At 38.6% G+C, this 18170-nt stretch overlaps 1 protein-coding gene across 4 annotated transcripts in view; it reads left to right on the top strand.

Annotated features, from left to right (window-relative positions):
• Positions 1–18170, top strand: part of slc39a10 (solute carrier family 39 member 10) — a 59185-nt gene that overhangs the window by 31960 nt on the left and 9055 nt on the right. For all 4 annotated transcript variants that reach the window (XM_073046960.1, XM_073046957.1, XM_073046959.1 and 1 more), the window contains 4 exons: positions 811–1008; positions 4456–4579; positions 8112–8438; positions 11538–11618. In XM_073046960.1, coding sequence (XP_072903061.1) covers positions 811–1008; positions 4456–4579; positions 8112–8438; positions 11538–11618 — 730 coding nt within the window. The remainder of the gene's footprint in view (positions 1–810; positions 1009–4455; positions 4580–8111; positions 8439–11537; positions 11619–18170) is intronic.

The following is an 18170-nucleotide window of genomic DNA, read 5'->3' as shown; positions in this document are numbered from 1 at the left end:
GAGATTTACAAGGATGTTGCCTGGATTGGGGAGCATGCCTTATGAAAACAGGTTGAGTGAACTCGGACTTTTCTCCTTGGAGTGACAGAAGATGAAAGGTGACCTGATAGAGGTGTATAAGATGATGAAAGGCATTGATCGTGTGGATAGTCAGAGGCTTTTTACCAGAGCTGAAATGGCTGCCATAAGAGGGCACAGGTTTAAGGTGCTTGGGAGTAGGGACAGAGGAGATGTCAGGGGTAAGTTTTTTACACAGAGAGTGGTGAGTGTGTGGAATAGGCTGCCGGCAACGGTGGTGGAGGCAGATACGATAGGGTCTTTTAAGAGCATTTTGGATAGGTACATGGAGCTTAGAAAAATAGAGGGCTGTGGTTAACCCTAGTAATTTCTAAGGTAGGGACATGTTCAGCACAATTTTGTGTGCTGAAGGGCCTGTATTGTGCTGTAGGTTTTCTATGTAATATTATCTGGACTGGCCTTTGTGATTCCAGATCCACAGTTGTGGTACAATTGATCAATTTCTTACGTTCCTGGGTAACAGGTAAAGTAACGTCAAACCTTACTCCAGTTGTCTCCAAATATATGTGATTTTATGTTTTGAATTTAAAACCATTTTAATATTACCATCTGGAAGCTTAGGAGATATTCCCTTTGTTACTTTTATAGACCATTTTTAACAATTGTGTTGTTTTGTTTTTCATACTATAATAAAGTAAAATTTTCTTGATTATTGTTGATGTTTATGTTGGAGAGTGAGAATTAAAAAGATTTTGATTTATCATTATTTATCTTTTTTTTTTCCAAAAACAGTCACAAGGTAAACATGATCATAGTCACCATGACCACGACCACGACCACAATCATACTCATGGAAATCATGAAAGTTCTGAGGATTTCCTTATAATTTACAATGGATTGTGGAAAGGACTTACAGCTCTGGGCGGTATCTACCTTCTTTTCATCATTGAACATTGCATTGGACTCTTCAGACATCGTAGAGCCAGAATGGTAAACTCAAAATATATACATTGTTGCCAGTAATTCAATGTTCTTTTCTGAGATTAATTTCTAGACTTACTTGAAATTACAAGACAACTCTTACATTGCAACCTTGACCATATTTGTTAACTGCAGTTAGTTTACAAACCAAATTTGTACAACTACATTAAACTACTCAAGCTAAGTGAACTCTATTTACTTGTGTGTGTTATTTTCTTTTATGCAAAATGAGGTATGAGCAATTCAGCACAGATGTTTCTGAACAAAATGAAGAAACCACTTTTTGCAAATGACATTGATTAAAATTGGTTATGATTTTCATTTTCAGCAGTTTTTAAAATTGGAATTTGAAGTGATGTAGATGATACTGAGTTTCAGTTTTTTTTAGATGTTAATCCTTGAGCTTTTACTAAGAACTGTTACGTTACATGAAATTCAGTTTTTAAGAATCATGCAAGTTATAAATTTGTATCCTGTAATGCAGCAATTGGTTAAAATTTAGATGGAATAATTTTACATTGCATCAAAATTTTCCATTCACAGCATTACCCAAAATGTTAACAGGTCTCAGTAAACAAAGCTGATACCCATCCATAGAGAAAATGTTAATGCCAACAACAAAATGCATGGTTATAAAATAGCAAGTGTAACAAAACTTCTTAAAAGAGAGTGAGATGGAGAATTAAAGGTAACGGGTACAGCATTTAAAATCCCATTCTACTGGAGCTTAGATGAGAGGCATCCATTAATAGGAGGGTTATAGAAGGTGAGTACATTATGAAAAAATGGACTGGCCATGCCCATAAAATGACTGAAGGTATGATTAAGACCCAGAGACAATGTAGATCAGCAAGCACAGGTATTATAGGGTAGTGCAAGCAAGGAAACAAGTGTGCAGAGTTTTTTATGATCTGAAACCACCAGAAGAATGCATTTGATCTGTAAATATTGGCAGTGGCTTCTGCAATTTTCACATGTTCCATTAGTACTTAGCAGATATTGAGGACACTTGAGAAATTCCAGAAGCCATTTAATATGATAAAGACAACAATCAAAAACATCTAGGTTTTCCTGTTATGTGTAGCATGCATGACATTCTACTGTGAAACAGAGATAGCTGATCCAAATTTAAATTTCTGCAACTCTGCAAAGCTTTTCCAGTGTTTTATTGCGTATTTGCACTGATGTGACTGGATAATTAATGTAAACAAGTCAGTGACATGGTAGTACAATGATGTAGCTTAGAAGTAATCATGGTTTAGTCATGACCAACAATGCTTCTGTTTGGAGCTTGCACATTCTCCTTATGACTTCATGGGTATGTTAACGCAGTAGAAAGAGTAGGGAAATTGATGCAAATATAGAGGTAATAAAGTAGGATTAGGGTGGGATTGATATACATGGGGTGATTGATAAGTTTGTGGCCTAAGGTAGAAGGAGTCAATTTTAGAAAACCTAGCACATTTATACATTTACACACTTAGCCCAGCAGTCGTGGAGCATTCGGATCTTGGACCTCCAGAAAGTGTCCACAGATGGGTGATTGATAAGTTCATGCCCTCATCTCTTTCTACCTTAGGCCACAAACTTATCAATCACCCATCTGTGGACACTTTCTGGAGGTCCAAGAGCCATATGCTCCACGACTGCTGGACTAAGTGTGTAAATGTAGGAGGGGACTATGTTGAAAGATAAATGCGCTAGGTTTTCTAAAAATTGAGTAAATACTTCTGCTGACTTGAGGATAGGATTTCAGGCTCTGCACTAGAGTTTCCTGTGGTTAATTATCACCTCAGAGTTGAGGAACACTCATTGGTCGTAATGCCAGAGAATTTTGGACTGCAGGAATGTGCACTTTGACTCCAGTTGATGGAACACCAAGCAATAGCTGTATGGAAATTGGTGTATCTTAAATAGTCAAGCTTATTTTTAACTTGGAAGTAAAAAGAGAAAGGTGGGGGGAGAGCATAGGAATGAATTAGGTAAGATAGAACATTAATGGCAAAGTAGTAAATAGAATAATAGAAGAAGGACTTAATGGACCAGCTAACCATTCTATTAAAATGTATTAAATTGCTTGAACAGTGAGGCAGTGTGTGTGTGTAATATAGCAGAGGAGCTGGAGGCAGTTGAACATTGGCATACACTAGCATGAGGAAAGGAGAAGGTAGAGTAATGTTGCTTATTAATGGTAATATGGAGACAGTAGGGAGAAGGAATGCGGCAATAAGGAAGACAAAGTAGACTCCATTTGGATCAATATAAAAGGTAATGGAGTTGTTATCTTTAATTGACACAATCTGCAAGCCATCTAATACTAGGAGGAAAATGGAGACAGAAATATCCAGCAAACCAGAAAAAAATGGCCAAAAATTGCAGAGTATGATTGGAAATTTCCAACTATCCTGATACTAATTGAAGAAAAGAAGGAAATAAAAAAATGGAACTTCTACATTGTATACAAGACACTTAGCCCAATATATGAAAAAAGACAACAAGGGTGGCAGTGGCTATTAAATCCAATAATAATGAAAGAGCTAGAACAAATGGAAGTGGAAGTTGAGTAAAATTGGGACTATTGTGACTCTAATATAAGTACTCCTTTAAATGATGAAGATATAAAGCTGATAAAACTTGCATTGATACAGAAGTTTTATTTGAGAAATTAAGAATGGAACTTGAAAAATAAGGAAGGCAAAATAGTGATGTAGAAGAACAGGAGTACAGAAAAAAAGTATGCTAAAGACAAACAGGAGTAAGAACAGTCAGTAAGTGCAGAACTAGCAGAATCAGCTGAGGTAAAACAGGATAGAAAGAGGCTAGGAAACATAAACCTAATAATTAAGAGGACAGAAAAGAACCAGAAAATTAAATTATCAAGGAACATGAAACAAAGTATTAAAATATTTTGCAAATGAATTAAGAAGAAACTAAAATGTAGGAATAAGTCATTTAAGAATAAACGGACCAATACAACAGGAATAAATTGGGAAGGAGATCAAAGAATTTTTTTAATATATTTATTTGATATTTATCAGGAAAATAATGCAAATAATATTGGGATGATGAAATGAGTAACAAAATCAGTGGATATAAAATGGAAACTATAAAAGCTAATCGTACTCTTGAGGATAAAATACCTGATCCTATTGGAGTGCATTTGAGCATTTTGGAGGAATCTGGGGAAGTTATAGTAGAGGCAGTACTACAAAAGCTTGATAATTGTTTATCAAAGGCCTTTGATCCAGAGGATTGGTGCGTAGTGGCCTGAATCTGCATTGCACAGCCACTGCAGCACTCTGAATTACTGAGTAATTCAGTCCTTTGTAAAGCAAAGGATTATCACAAGTTGACTGCAAAGTCTGTTCAGCATTAGCTTAATAGACGATTGGACTTTGAATTTTTGATTGATTACAATGTCTTAATGCAACTGCTTTTCTAAATTTTAATTTCCAGGGTAAAAAGAAGTGGCATAAGCAGAAAATTCTCAGCGGCGAAGCTGCTGTTGGACGAAAATTGTCAGACCACAAATTAAACCGAAGGTCAGAAAGTGAATGGCTTGACCTTAAAACCATGTCAGGTAGGAAATTTTCTCAATAGAGCAAAGCTTAATGCCTTACAAAGCTTCCACATTACATCCTTGCTTATGTATTCTAGTCGTCTCAAAATAAATACTAACATTTCATTTGCTTTCCTAACCACCTTACCACTGAATCATCCTGCAAGTTAATCTTTAGGGAATCCTGCATGAGGACTCCCAAGTCTCTCTGCAGTTATGATTTTTGAATTTTCTTCCCGTTTACAAAATAGTCTACACTTTCAATCTGTCCTCCTGCAGACTTTCTGCTTCTTCAACACTACCTGCCCTTCCACCTATCTTTGTATTATCCATAAATGGTGCACATGCCATCAATTCCTTCATCCAAATCATTGAAATACAAAGTGAAGCAAAGTGGCCCCAACATCGATCTCTGTGGCACACCACAGTCATCAGCAACCAACCAGAAAATGCCTCCCTTTATTACGTCTTTGCCTCCTGTCAATCAGCCAACCTTTCTCTGTTCTACTAGATTTCCCATAATACCATGAGCATTCTGTTAAGCAGTCTCATGTGCAGCACCTTGTCCATGTCTTTCTGAAAATTCCAAATAAACAACATCCACTGATTTTACTTTGACTATTTCGCTTGTTATTTCATAATGCTGAGGTCCTCCTTCATTTTGTTTATGCTGTCAATAAGAATTGATAGTTTTACAAATTCTTTGTTTCTAAGCACATAGTTCAACATATCAGTGAATTGAACCAGTTTTAACTTTCTCAGAAACAACTAATTTGAAATTGTAGTATTGTGATATTTTTGATGCAAGGCTTTTGTCATAGTTCATAATAGTAGCTGAGTACTTCTTTGTTGACATTTAGAGGGTCAGTGGCTTGTTAACAGTGAGCTACTGACTTCCACTCTGTGTTTATTGTTACAATTTTTAAGTGTTGTAACTTGAAACACTGATAATGTAAGTATGTTGAAGCCTTAAAATGTTTCAAAGTAAAGGTTATGGTATACTTATTATTTAGAAAATTTATAGATTATATTTATTAACACATAATTAATTCAGGATATTTCACAATTTTATTAACATAGATTTCAAAATTATATTAAAATATGAAAGAAAATTCAGCTATGCGGCAACAAAGGCTATGTACAGGGGAGCATTTCAGTTACTGCTTGGCCAATCACCTGTGGAGCTTAGAGAGCACAATGCCTGGCACATTATGTGATTCATCCTTTTAGGGAAAGGTGCATCTAATATCTTCACTTGATAGTGTTTTCCCTGGTTCAATATCACATAACTAGAACTGAACAGGGTATTCCAGCTGAGCCTTAATCAAGACCTTGAACAGGGACAGATTGTTAATGCTTTATTGCGAATTGTCTTGTAATCATATTCTCGGTAAAATAGTATGTTAAGTTATTCCAGTTTCTTTTTTTCACCATGTTTAGTTCTGTTCCTTATTTGGGTGTAAGTACACAATATTGATTTGATTCAATGCTTTATGTACATGTTTCGAAGTATGTTTGGCCAGGCATTAGTCTAATCTTCCACCACATTGAACCTGCCTGGAAAATTCAAGACTTCTTAGTTTTACCCTTTATTATATGCTTGCTTACTCTCATAAATTAGTAGATCACCCCATCCTCCGAATTTGTGTAATGTAGTTATTATTAAAACTGGTTAAAAATAATGGCACTGGTATCAAGTCAAGCAAGCTACCACTGATGAACATTTCACAAAAACAAGACAAATTAATTGTTCGCTGTTTTCTGCCAGTGGCCATTCTCCCAATTCTGAATCCAGCATGTTAGCAAACTGTGAGTTCCACAAGACTGATTTGTGGAGAAGTCTCATCACATATTTTATTAAAAGCTTTCCAGGAATCCAGGTAGGTAATGCCTGCCTGTATCTAATGTGACTGCTTTAAACGAAAATAAAAATCAATCAAATTTCTAAGAATACAATCTGAATTAAAGAGCAGAATGATGAATGATCCAAAATCCTAACAAACTGCATCTTAGCTGCTTATAAATGTGTTGCTGGCTGTTGCAGAAAAATATAAATCAATCCTTTTGACTTCTTTTGCAGGTAGTCTTTTTCTACAATCTCCCCTTTTCCACAGTCACTCAGGATCTCTTAAAGACTTATCAATACATTACTAAATAATAATCCAGTCTATTAGAAATGTTGCAGTCAATTTCTACGCCTTTCTCCTGCTCCTGAAGAAGATTTTATCTGGTAATGCTGAAACCCTGCTGAAGAATCCCCTTAACACATTTCTGCATTCATTTACATTCCATGGAAACCCCACTCCCAAATTGACTGCATTTTTCCAAGTATAATGGTTTTTGTTTAGTGTTCTAATCTCTTCTAAATTTCGCTTCCCCTGTATTGGCAAGATTCACTTTGTTTTACCCATACCTCCCCAATCTGCTGCTGAAATCTTCATGGGATGTGGCCCCAAAATGTTGACTGTTCATTTCCACCCATAGATGCTGCCTGACCTGTTAAGTTCCTCCAGCATTTTGAGTGTGTTTCGTTTCTTTTCCAGTTCTGCAGAAGCATGTTAGACCTGAAATATTAACTGTTTCTTCTTTCACAGATGTTGCATGACCTGCTGAGGTTTTTCCAGCATTTTTTTGTTTTATTGGCCTCTTCCTTAACCATTTATACTCTTCATTCTTCTTTTCAGTCTCCTCTTATAGAATGATACAAGACAGAAACAGGCCCGTTAGCCTGCCAGGTCCATGACAACCATTATATCAGTACTGATTTCATACCAGTTTGCAAGAAAAATGAAACCACTGGTCTTACCTTGTTGGAGGTATCCTTTCTGAAGCAATCCATAATTTTGGTTCCTCTGGTAGGAATACATAAATGACCACTGTCTTTCAAAACCCACACTCATTTGTGGAATCTCCCTCTCCCTCCCCCTCTCCCTCTCCCCTCTCCCTCTCCCCTCTCTCCACCCCCATTCCTCCACTCATCTTCTACCCTTCTTCCTTTTCCAATACAAATATCCTTCCTTCTCACTTACACATTTGTCCGATTATACACAAATTTCTAACCCCCTCTTGACATGAATACCTGCTCTTGACTATACTTTTGATAAAACAAAATACCACAGAGTAGTGGACAACTGAAGAAAGGTACCTAGCAGGTACGGCAGAATCTGTGAAGAAGAGAAAATCATTTCAGATCAGATGTTTTACACTAAAGTTGTAAATGTGTTATCTCTGTAAGTTTGCTCTGCTGTTTTTATGTATCAATTTCTTGAAGCTGTAATTGCTTTGGTGGTTCTTGTGCTCTCATCTTCTCCCTTTTTTTGCTGAAGCGTCATATCTCAAGTCAGTGCTGGGAGCAGTGAATTCTCTGCCTCCCAAGCTTTCGTAACAAAAGGTTTGACGGTGTTTAGTTTTTCAGGGTACTTATGTAGATTCAAAATATTTGAAACACTGAACTAAATTTCACTTGGAAGGAGTTTGCATGAAATAATAATTTTTCAGTTTAAGTTGAAGCAAATACAAGTTTCAATTGACAGTAGTAATTCCTGTTTTTCAGGAACAGACCAACAGGATGGTTTCAGTGAGCAGCACGAGGTAACCCAGCTCACTGATCTTGATGGCACACTGAGGTCCCCGTCGAAGGCATCTGTCACTCCTGACCTGAAGTCTGTTTACATCCATGATTCGCACAGTGAAATTGATTGTTTCACTCAAAATCATGAAAGTAAAATGATGTCTGAAAAGCATAATTCAAATTCTACACATCATTCTCATGGTCACTGCCATTCTAATAAAGAGATGCAAGATGCCGGCATAGCGAATATTGCTTGGATGGTTATCATGGGAGATGGCATGCATAACTTCAGTGATGGACTTGCAGTAGGTAAGGAGAAAATACTAGCTTCTGTTTCCCAAAATCATTGCTTCTGCAGGGTCCTGATGTAATTCGCTGTAAACAAAATCTGGAAAGAGTATCAGTTACATTACAGTAATGTACAAAATTTCCTGTTACTTTGAAACTTAAACAAGTCTTTTTATTATTTTAAGGATTGGCTGTATTTGTCACATGTACATTGAAACATACAATGCAATACATCATCAATGACCAACACAGTCTGAAGATTTGCGGGAGGCAGTCCATAAGTGTTGCCCTGCTGCTAGTGCCAAATTAATGTGTCCACAACTTACTAACCCGTACATCTTTGAAATGTGGGAGGAAAACACAGCACCTGAAGGAAACCCATGTGGTCACGTGAAAAATGTACAGACTCCTTACAGATATAGTGGTGGAATTGAACCCATGTCACTGACACTGTAATAGCATTATGCTAACTGCTACACTACCATGCTACCCTATCAAAACTTGATAGTGTTTCAGATGTCACGTACCCTGTGATGGGTTAAAGAACCAGCAGAAATAGAAAACACCATGGAGTCTGGTATTGCTATAAACTAATGCTATATATTAGTAACTACACAATACAGTAATATAAATGCAGATATATCAAACAGGTTAGCAATGATTTTATATATATGTGTGTGTGTGGAAATAGGAAAACCAAGCTTCTTCAAGCCTAGGGGTAAATGGATACAGTCTTACGATGATGAGTGAAGTTCAGTTCAGTTTGTGGTATTGAGTAGTGATGGAGAGAGAGAGACAGAGATTTGTAATCCAAAGGCATATGTTATGAGAAGGCAATTACGTCGATATTCCAAAATAACAATAACAGTAGGTTTTATCTCTGAAGTTGTTCCACTCCAGACACGAAGTATCACCGACAGTGATCTTCAACGAATATCCTTTCAACACAAGTGGTACCACACCCGAATTCAGTTGCGGGTCATCCCAAAGTGGTGGCCACAGGATACTCAAACAGAATCTACGTATGGATTATCACCAGCAGTAGTTTATCACTGAGGTACCATCTTCAAGTGGTAAAACTACCAACCCAGGCCAGGATTTTCACACACAGGTAGTTTCCACACAAAGTTACCCCAAACACACAACTGTGATAGCCACTTATCCAGTTCCACAACATACGGAATAACTCTACACTGATTTGCCACAGGGGTGCCTTTCTTCAGTGAACTATCACACCCAAACAAGGGTAACACACAAGTGGTAATCACAAAGGTTTTCCCCTCACCAGAGAACCCACTCCTGTGGATTAGCTACGTGACAGTCACACCTTCATATTCGAATGGAACTCAAACTCACCCTTACGGGCTATAGAGGAGAGAACCCAAATAGTGACCTGTTTGTCACTAGGTTTCTTCTGTTTCAAACCTTCCTCTCCCCTCTTCTCTTCCTTTAAAGTCACCGAATGTGACCACAAAAAGGAGACCATTCTTCTGTGGTGGAATTATTAACCCAGGCGAGGGTTGGACACAGGACTAACTCCCCACCGGTCACACCCTTTTCACACTGTGAGAGCCATTGTTCGATCCTCCAAAACTCACCTTTTCTGTAGGCACAACAAAGCTAATTCAGTGTCCAAAACCATGTGTTTATAGGTCCATCAGCGGACCTGTTTATTTAACCATGCTGAACACCAGCTGTCCATCAAACAGCTCCTCCCTTCTCTCTCTAGGAATACAGAAGCTGACAGTATCCTTGTAAAAGCATAAACATGCTTGCAGAGAGACCATAACACCATCTCCAGTCAGTCAGTCAGTCTCTCTCTCTCTCTCTCTCTCTCTCTCTCTCTCTCTCTCTCTCTCTCTCTCTCTCTCTTCCCCCTCTCTCTCTCTTCCCCCTCTCTCTCTCTTCCCCCCCCTCTCTCTCTCTCTCTCTTCCCCCCCTCTCTCTCTCTCTTCCCCCCCTCTCTCTCTCTCTTCCCCCCTCTCTCTCTCTTCCCCCCCTCTCTCTTCCCCCCCTCTATCTCTCTTCCCCCCCCTCTCTCTCTCTTCCCCCCTCTCTCTCTCTTCCCCCCCTCTCTCTCTCTCTCTCTTCCCCCCCCTCTCTCTCTCTCTCTCTCTTCCCCCCTCTCTCTCTCCCCCCCTCCCTCTCCCTCTCTCTCTCTCTTAATAACAAGGTGTCCGATGTTGAACAACAAATCCCTCTCTCTCTTCAAAAATACAGTTCATAGGGGTAATTCAGGACCCCATCGCACAGAGTTGAATTATACTTAGAATTTTGTTTAATGTGTTCAAGATGGGATTCTGCTTCTGTCACTATACAAGGGGATGGACATTATGATCTGCAAATATCAGCAACCTCCCAACCCCCCACTATCGATGCATCATAGGCCTGATCTTGTGCTATTCAGAATTGAAGTTCTTACTTGGCTCAGTTTCGAGTTCTCCAGTGATAGCATAAAAATTTGATTGTTCACAATTTGGATAATTTAGGTAACGATTTAAGTCTTGCATTAATTCCCAGAGCGATTAGATTTAACGTTTTCTCCAAAATTCTAATGTGGTCAATTTAAGATAGCTTTTTAGAGAACTATTGAATTTTAAAATATTTGTGGTAGATATTCTGTGAATAAACTAAAAATGACTACATTAAAATACAACCATAGTCTTTATTAGTTTTTTTACTCTAATATTGAGAATTCATGGATTAGACTAAGCATTGCATTTTTAAAATTGGGTTAGCACTAGCAAGGCAAAGATGATGTGGATGCTCTTCATACCTGCAATTAAAATGTTAACTAAGAACTGTTGCACATTCTGAATAATCACCTTCATTCTGACGGTAATCTTAAAACTCACCAATAAATACAGCAATTGCTTTCAACTGTGCTACAGATTTTACATTAAAATGAAATAAGAAGATAATTCTGCATTGTGCTTTTCACAGCCTGCAGGTTCCCTTCAGTGCATTGCACCTGTTAAAAAATGTAAAGTTAATGACGATAAAGGTTTGAATGTTCAATATAAATTTTGTAAATATCATTCTTCTATTGATTCTAAATAATAAATGCGTGATTGCATAACTTATCTGTATGATTAAACAGGGCTTTTTTCTTCCCTGTAGGTGCTGCCTTCAGTGCTTCCATCACAGGGGGACTGAGTACTTCCATCGCTGTGTTTTGTCATGAGCTTCCTCACGAGCTGGGTATTTTGCTTTACTTTTGTTAGAATAAATTGTCCTGCAGTGTCACTGATTTTGAAATGGGAAGAGAAAATGTTCATAATAAATTTTGCTAATATCAAAAGTATGAGCAGAAAGAGCAAAAATTTAAAATTCCAAGGAATTATAAGCTCTGTGTGTGTGTGTGTGTGTGTGTGTTTACATTTATGTGTGTGTATAATATATATATATAGTGTGTGTATGTTAATTATAAATTATGTATGATGCTGTGGTTGAAAATCTATAGCAGTATAATGAGAGAGTATGATTAATTCCCCCAGCAAAGAGAAAATGAAACCGTGTTTTGATAGTGTGTAATGATGGTTGCTCCAGTAGGAAAGGAATAAGAAGTGATGACTTGCATTTGAATTGAATTGACTTTGTTACTTACATCCTTCATACACATGAGGAATAAAACTCTTTATGTTACATCTCTGTGCAATGTGCAATTTATAATAAATGAACAGGATAGTCAATATAACATAGAAATACAGTTGTGTTGGTATGAGTTAAGCAGTCTGATGGCCTGGTGGAAGAAGCTGTTCCAGAGCCTGTTGGTCCTGGCTTTTATGCTGTGGTACCGTTTCCTGGATGGAAGCAGCTGGGACAGTTTGTGCTTGGGGTGACTCAGGTCCCCAGTGATCCTTTGGGCCCTTTTTATACACCTGTCTTTGTAAATGTCCTGAATAGTGGGTAGTTCACATCTACAGATGCTGGGCTGACTGCACCACTCTGCAGAGTCCTGCGATTGAGCGAAGTACAGTTTCCATACCACACAGTGATGAAGCCAGTCAGGATGCTGAGCCTGGAGAGAACTATGGTGTCGAATGCTGAACTGTAGTCCATGAGCAGCATTCTCACATAAGCATTCTTTTCCAGATGTGTAAGGACGGTGTGTAGAGCTGTGGCTATTGCATCATCTGTCAATTGGTTGTGTCGGTAGGCAAATTGTAGGGGTCCAGTATGGGTGGTAGCATGCTTCAGGTGTGGTCCTTGACCAGTCTCTCAATGCATTTGCTTATTATTGAGGTGAGTGCAACAGGACAGCAGTTGTTTAGACATGTTACCATGATCATTTTTGGTACAGGGACAATGATGGATGTTTTGAAGTAGGAGGGCACTCTACCCTGGGAGAGGGGGAGATTAAAAATGTCTGTAAACACACCTACCAGCTGTGCTGTACACATCCTGAGTACCTACACTGGGATGCTGTCCAGTCCCATGGCCTTGCGACTGTCAAATCATTGGAAGCACCTTCCTTCGGCCTCAGAGATGACCAATTCTGCAGGTCGCATCAGCTGTAGGTCTCTTCGGGGTCTCAGTGCTGGCAACATCAAATCAAGCGTAAAAAAGGTTTAGCTCGTCTGGGGGAGAGGCAGCGATATTGGGAACTCCACTGTGTTGAGCTTTAAAGTCTGCAATGGTGTGCAGACCTTGCCATAAGCTGCGTGTGTTGTTGGTGGAAAGTTGCGTCTGGATTTTGTCCCTGTATTGTTTCACTACCATGATGAATTTGTACCAATCGTAGCTGCATTTCTTGAGTTCCTGTTGATTACCGGCAACATAAGCTCTGTATCACATGGTCACATTTTTCACATAGTGACGGAGGATAGAGCAGAGTAATAACAATTCTGTAATGTGGAAGTTTTTTGCCTTGAGTAGAAGCTGAGGAAGAGTTGGAAAGCATTTTGATTAAATCAAAGGGGTCAGTGTTGAGATAGTACATTTAATCTGTAGTTGTACTAACAACAAGTAGGTATGAATGAAATAAGTAAATGGGCTTTTTGTGATGTACCTGTACAAGTTGCAGTATTGTAGGGAGTTTGTTATGAGATATGAGTTTCTCAGATGTGTAAGATAGGAACTGAATTTAGGAAATTTTGCCATTTTTAAGCATGTGCTACTTTAAGAATCCATCCTCAAAAGTATTCAAACTAGCTTGCCGTTTTTTCTAAACCCAGTTGCACATCACCCACCTTCCATTTGGCTCATCATAGGTGAAACCTGCCTTTGTGGCTTTAGGTGAGCCAGTTGCAGGTTAGTAGCCTTGTTTGGAGTCTTTTCATCTACAATGTGCAGAAAAGTGTACAGATAGATTTCTTAATAATATATTGAATTAAATTAATGTAGAAGAGGTGTTGCCATCCTGGTAGTTCCGGTGTTTAAAGATGTTCCTTATTTTTGAAAAAAAGAAAAAGGAATTATTACCTTTATTTGTCACAAGTATGTCAAAACATACATTGAAGTGTGTTATTTTTGTGTCAGTGACCAACACAGTCCGTGTATTTGCTAGCTCACAAGTGTTGTCATGCTTCTAATGCCAATGTGGCAACCACACAATTCATTAATCCTAACCTGTACCTCTTTAGAATGTGGGGCAAAACCGGAGTATCCACAGGAAACCTACGTAATCATGAGGAAAACATACAAACACCTTACAGAGAGTGGTAGGAATTGAACCTAGATCAGTGATTGCTAGCACTATAAAGCATCATGCTAACTGTTACGCTACTGTGACCCTCTCTGAGTCATCTCTACCATACATAATGACCATGATAAGACCCCATGGCTTTTACAGGAAAGATACTACCATGGACAGAAGATTCGAGGACTGTCAGCAAACAAAGAATTGGAATAAAGGGGGCCTTTGTGGTGTCCTGCAAGGATTAGTGTTGGATCAACTACTTTTCATGTTATGTGGATCACAGAATTGATGGCTTTGTGGCCATGTTTGTTAGATGCAAAAATAGGTGGAAGATCAAGTAGTGTTGAGGAAGCATTGAGTCTACCAAAGGACTTGGACAGATTAAGAGAATGGACACAGATATGACAGTGGGAAGTGTATGGTCATACTTTGGTAGAAGAAATAGATATAGACTAAACATTGGCGCAAATTCAGAAATCGGAGGTGCACAGGGACTTGAGTTGTAGCACAGGATTCCATAAAGGTAAACTTGCAGGTTGAGTCAGTAGTATGGAAGGCAGATGCAATGTTAACACACATTTTGAAAGGACTAGGGTGTAAAAACAAAGATATAATGCTGGAGCTTTAAAAGACATTAGACCACATTTGAAGCAATCTGAGCAGATCCCTGGAAAGGAAAGGTTAACATATGAGGAGTGTTTGATGGCTCTGTGCCTATACTTGATGGAGTTCAAAAGAATTTGGGGAGGGTGGGGAAGTCTCATTGAAACGTAAATAGAGTGGATATGGAAAGGATGTTTCCAATAATGGGAGTCTTGACCTCAGAATGCATGAAGCTATCATTAAAGAAGAAATAGCGAGGAATCTGGAAAGGGAAGGATCCATCAGGCAGATGCAGCATGGATTCGGCAAATGCAGGTCCTGTTTGACAAACGTACTGGAGTTCTTTGAGGATATAATAAGCCTACAGAGGCAAACAGATGGATGTTATTTACTTGGATTTCCAGAAGGCATTCAATAAAGTGCCACATAAAAGACTTATCTATAAGATAAGGATGCATAGAGTTGAGGATGATGTATTAGCATGGATAGAGGATTGGTTGACTAATAGAAAGCAGAGAGTTGGGATACAAGGGTGTTACTCTGGTTGGCAATCAGAAGTGAGTGGTGTGCTGCAGGGGTCGGTGCTAGGCCCACAACTGTTAATGATATACATTAATGATCTGGAAGAGGGGACCAAGTGTAGTGTATCTAAATAACAAAACTGGCTTGGCTCTTAAATGAAGAATAAAATTAACTCATGTCTGATCAAGTGTGTGAGCGTAAGATCAAAAGGTATAGGAGCATAATTAGGACATTTGGACCATTGACCATTGAGGGGTTTATTTTTCCCTGCAACCCCATTCTCCTGCCTTCTTCCTGCAACCATTGATGCTATTACTAATAAAAGTCCATCAACCTCTGCTTTAAATATACCCAATGACTTAGCTTCCACAGCCGTCTGTGGCAATGAATTTCATAGTTTCACCATACTCTGGCTAAAGATATTCTTCTATATCTCTGTCTAAAAGGATGTCCTTCTATTCTGAGGTCAAGACTCCCATTCATTTAAGAGCCAAGCCAGTTTTGTTATGGCTCATAGGCAGTATGTTATTTTATGGATTCTATTTCCGGGGCAAAATTTCTTCACGAATGTTCTGAACATGAGCTAATCACATGCATTGAATTCCCATCTTGCATCTGCAGTTTTTAAGCTGTTACGTACTCCGTAACTAGGTGTCAGACCAGCAAAGATAGAAGAACCCATTGGAGTCTGGTGGTACCAAACTAAAGATGTTTATTAGTAAACTACACAATACAGTATCAAAAATGCAAATATACATATAAAACAAGTTAGCAGTAATAAACCTAAAAGTGTAGGAATAATAATAAGCAATAATAAACAAGCTCTATCAATGTCTAGGGGTAAATGAATTGTCATAGAAAAGTATAAAGTTCAGTTCATGTATGCTGAGGTAGTTATGGTTGTTGTGTTGTAATCATTGGAGAGAGAGAGCGAGCAAGAGGTAACAGCTACAGCAGGCAAACCTATTGCTTTCTGATTCTGTCGTATCGTTGTGGTCATTCAGTTATGACCCATCTGTTCTTCAGCCAGACCGTTCTTCTGTGGTGGACTCGTCACTCTGGCATGAGTGGACACACACACAAGTCCCCACCGGCCCTGCTGTAACACTGTGAGCTTTATTGACCGATCTCCTGATTTGGTCTCTGAAACCCCCCCACCTTTCTGTGGGTTCCCAACACTCAGTCAGTGTCCACTGGTGTGTCTGAAGGGTGTCTCCCCAGACCTGTCTTTTATCCCCACTCACGGGGTCTCAGCTATCCATCAACTCTGAATGACTGTGTCCATCAAATCAGGCCACTCCTGCTGTCTCCTGAGGAATGTTAACAAGCAAAGTAAAGTCCTTGTAGTGAAAGGTAAATAATCCAGGAAGAGTCAAAATACAATAGATCAACAGTCTCTCTCTCTCTCTCTCTCTCTCTCTCTCTCTCTCTCTCTCTCAGTAGCAGCATAGCAACAGCAATAGTTCATAGTTCTCGGGGGGGGGGGAATGGTTAACTCTGCACCCCATTTCCATCAGGTCTGTTCATCACTCATAACAAAGCGTTTAGTAGTTTTCTATGGCATTATATTTCCATGATCCCAGCATCACTAGGAGCAAGGGATTGGCACACTGCTATATGTTCTTCACTGCTTGCACCTGTTCTGAATAGCTTTCTGAATGGCATTCAGCAATTCCACATTCAAAATTTAAAATGACACAGAGCCAAATGTACTGCAACCTTTCCAAACCAGTGGCTTCCTATCTTGTTCAACTGAGCTTCACATGCTTGTTTATTGATGTATCTCACCATTTATCACACTAGTATGTTCAACTTAACTAGGAAGAAAATTGTATTGATCTACCCATCTTTAGTTCTTATTGTCTAGATCTTTTATATTGGTACATGTGTATATTGTACATTTCACGTATATTGTGTCAACCTGTTGGTGACCTGTCAGTTCCTTTTGGAAGACAGTATCATTCATCCACCCCTTCCCCACGCCCCATTCTTTGCAATTTAAATCATACTGAATTGATGCTGAGTGCTTGATTTGGGGGTACCATGAACTCCAGTTATCTCGAAAATGTTACCCATTCCATTTCTATACCTGATCAGCAACCATTGAAGAGCTAGGTTTCCATCCTTCATAAATCTCAACCCTAAACTTTTGAGATTTGAAAACTGACCAGGAAGAATACTCTGCCCTCCCACAGTTAATGCCATTGGGATTTTTACTGAACCTTTACAAACTAATAGCTTTACTTAAAGTGTTAGTGAAGGCACAACTGTCCATTTAGCATTTTCTCCTCTTGTCCTTCATTGAACTCCAAGACTGTGTGAGATTTTATTATGTTTTGTAACTTCAAAACAAGAGAGCCAGGAATGTGAGTCTAACTTTGTTTTTACTTTAAGCGAGATGCACGCATATGACACAGTGACACAACAACGTATACCAGTCATGCATTTCATACATACAACCATCACGAATCATTTAAACAATAATGACTGCTTAATATAACAATATATTTATAATATTACTGATAGATTAGTTACACAACAGATTTAAACCCCAAAAAGCTGGTTGCTGGTAACGCTGTCAACTCAGGGAAGCTGATGCTACTTAGCGGTTTTCAAGATGCTAACAACAGTAAAAAAGTTAAAGGATAATTCTGCTGTCAGCACTTCCCTAGAAACTAAATTCTTTGATTTAAGTACTTGTATATTCCCTTTCTGTAGTTTAGTGTTTGTCTCAGCAAAATACAGTTTTGTGCACTTTAATTTCCTGCAGTTTCAGTAATGGAATTATTTGGTATGACCACAGATTGAGCCTAACATTTGTGTAACTCTTGTTTTTATATTTGGCCTAGACTCAGGCCTTTTCTCAGAGTTGTCAGCATTTTACATGCCCTGTCAGCTTTTGTTTTTTATTTATGGTTAGCAAGTATACAATTATAAAAACGCAGAATATTTCAATACTATTTCAGTTGCTGTGTTAGTAGCAACTA

Source organism: Hemitrygon akajei, chromosome 5, assembly GCF_048418815.1.
Source record: "Hemitrygon akajei chromosome 5, sHemAka1.3, whole genome shotgun sequence".
NCBI lineage: Eukaryota > Metazoa > Chordata > Chondrichthyes > Myliobatiformes > Dasyatidae > Hemitrygon > Hemitrygon akajei.
The sequence above is the reverse complement of the archived record's forward strand: the minus strand, read 5'-3'. Positions and strand labels throughout refer to the sequence as shown.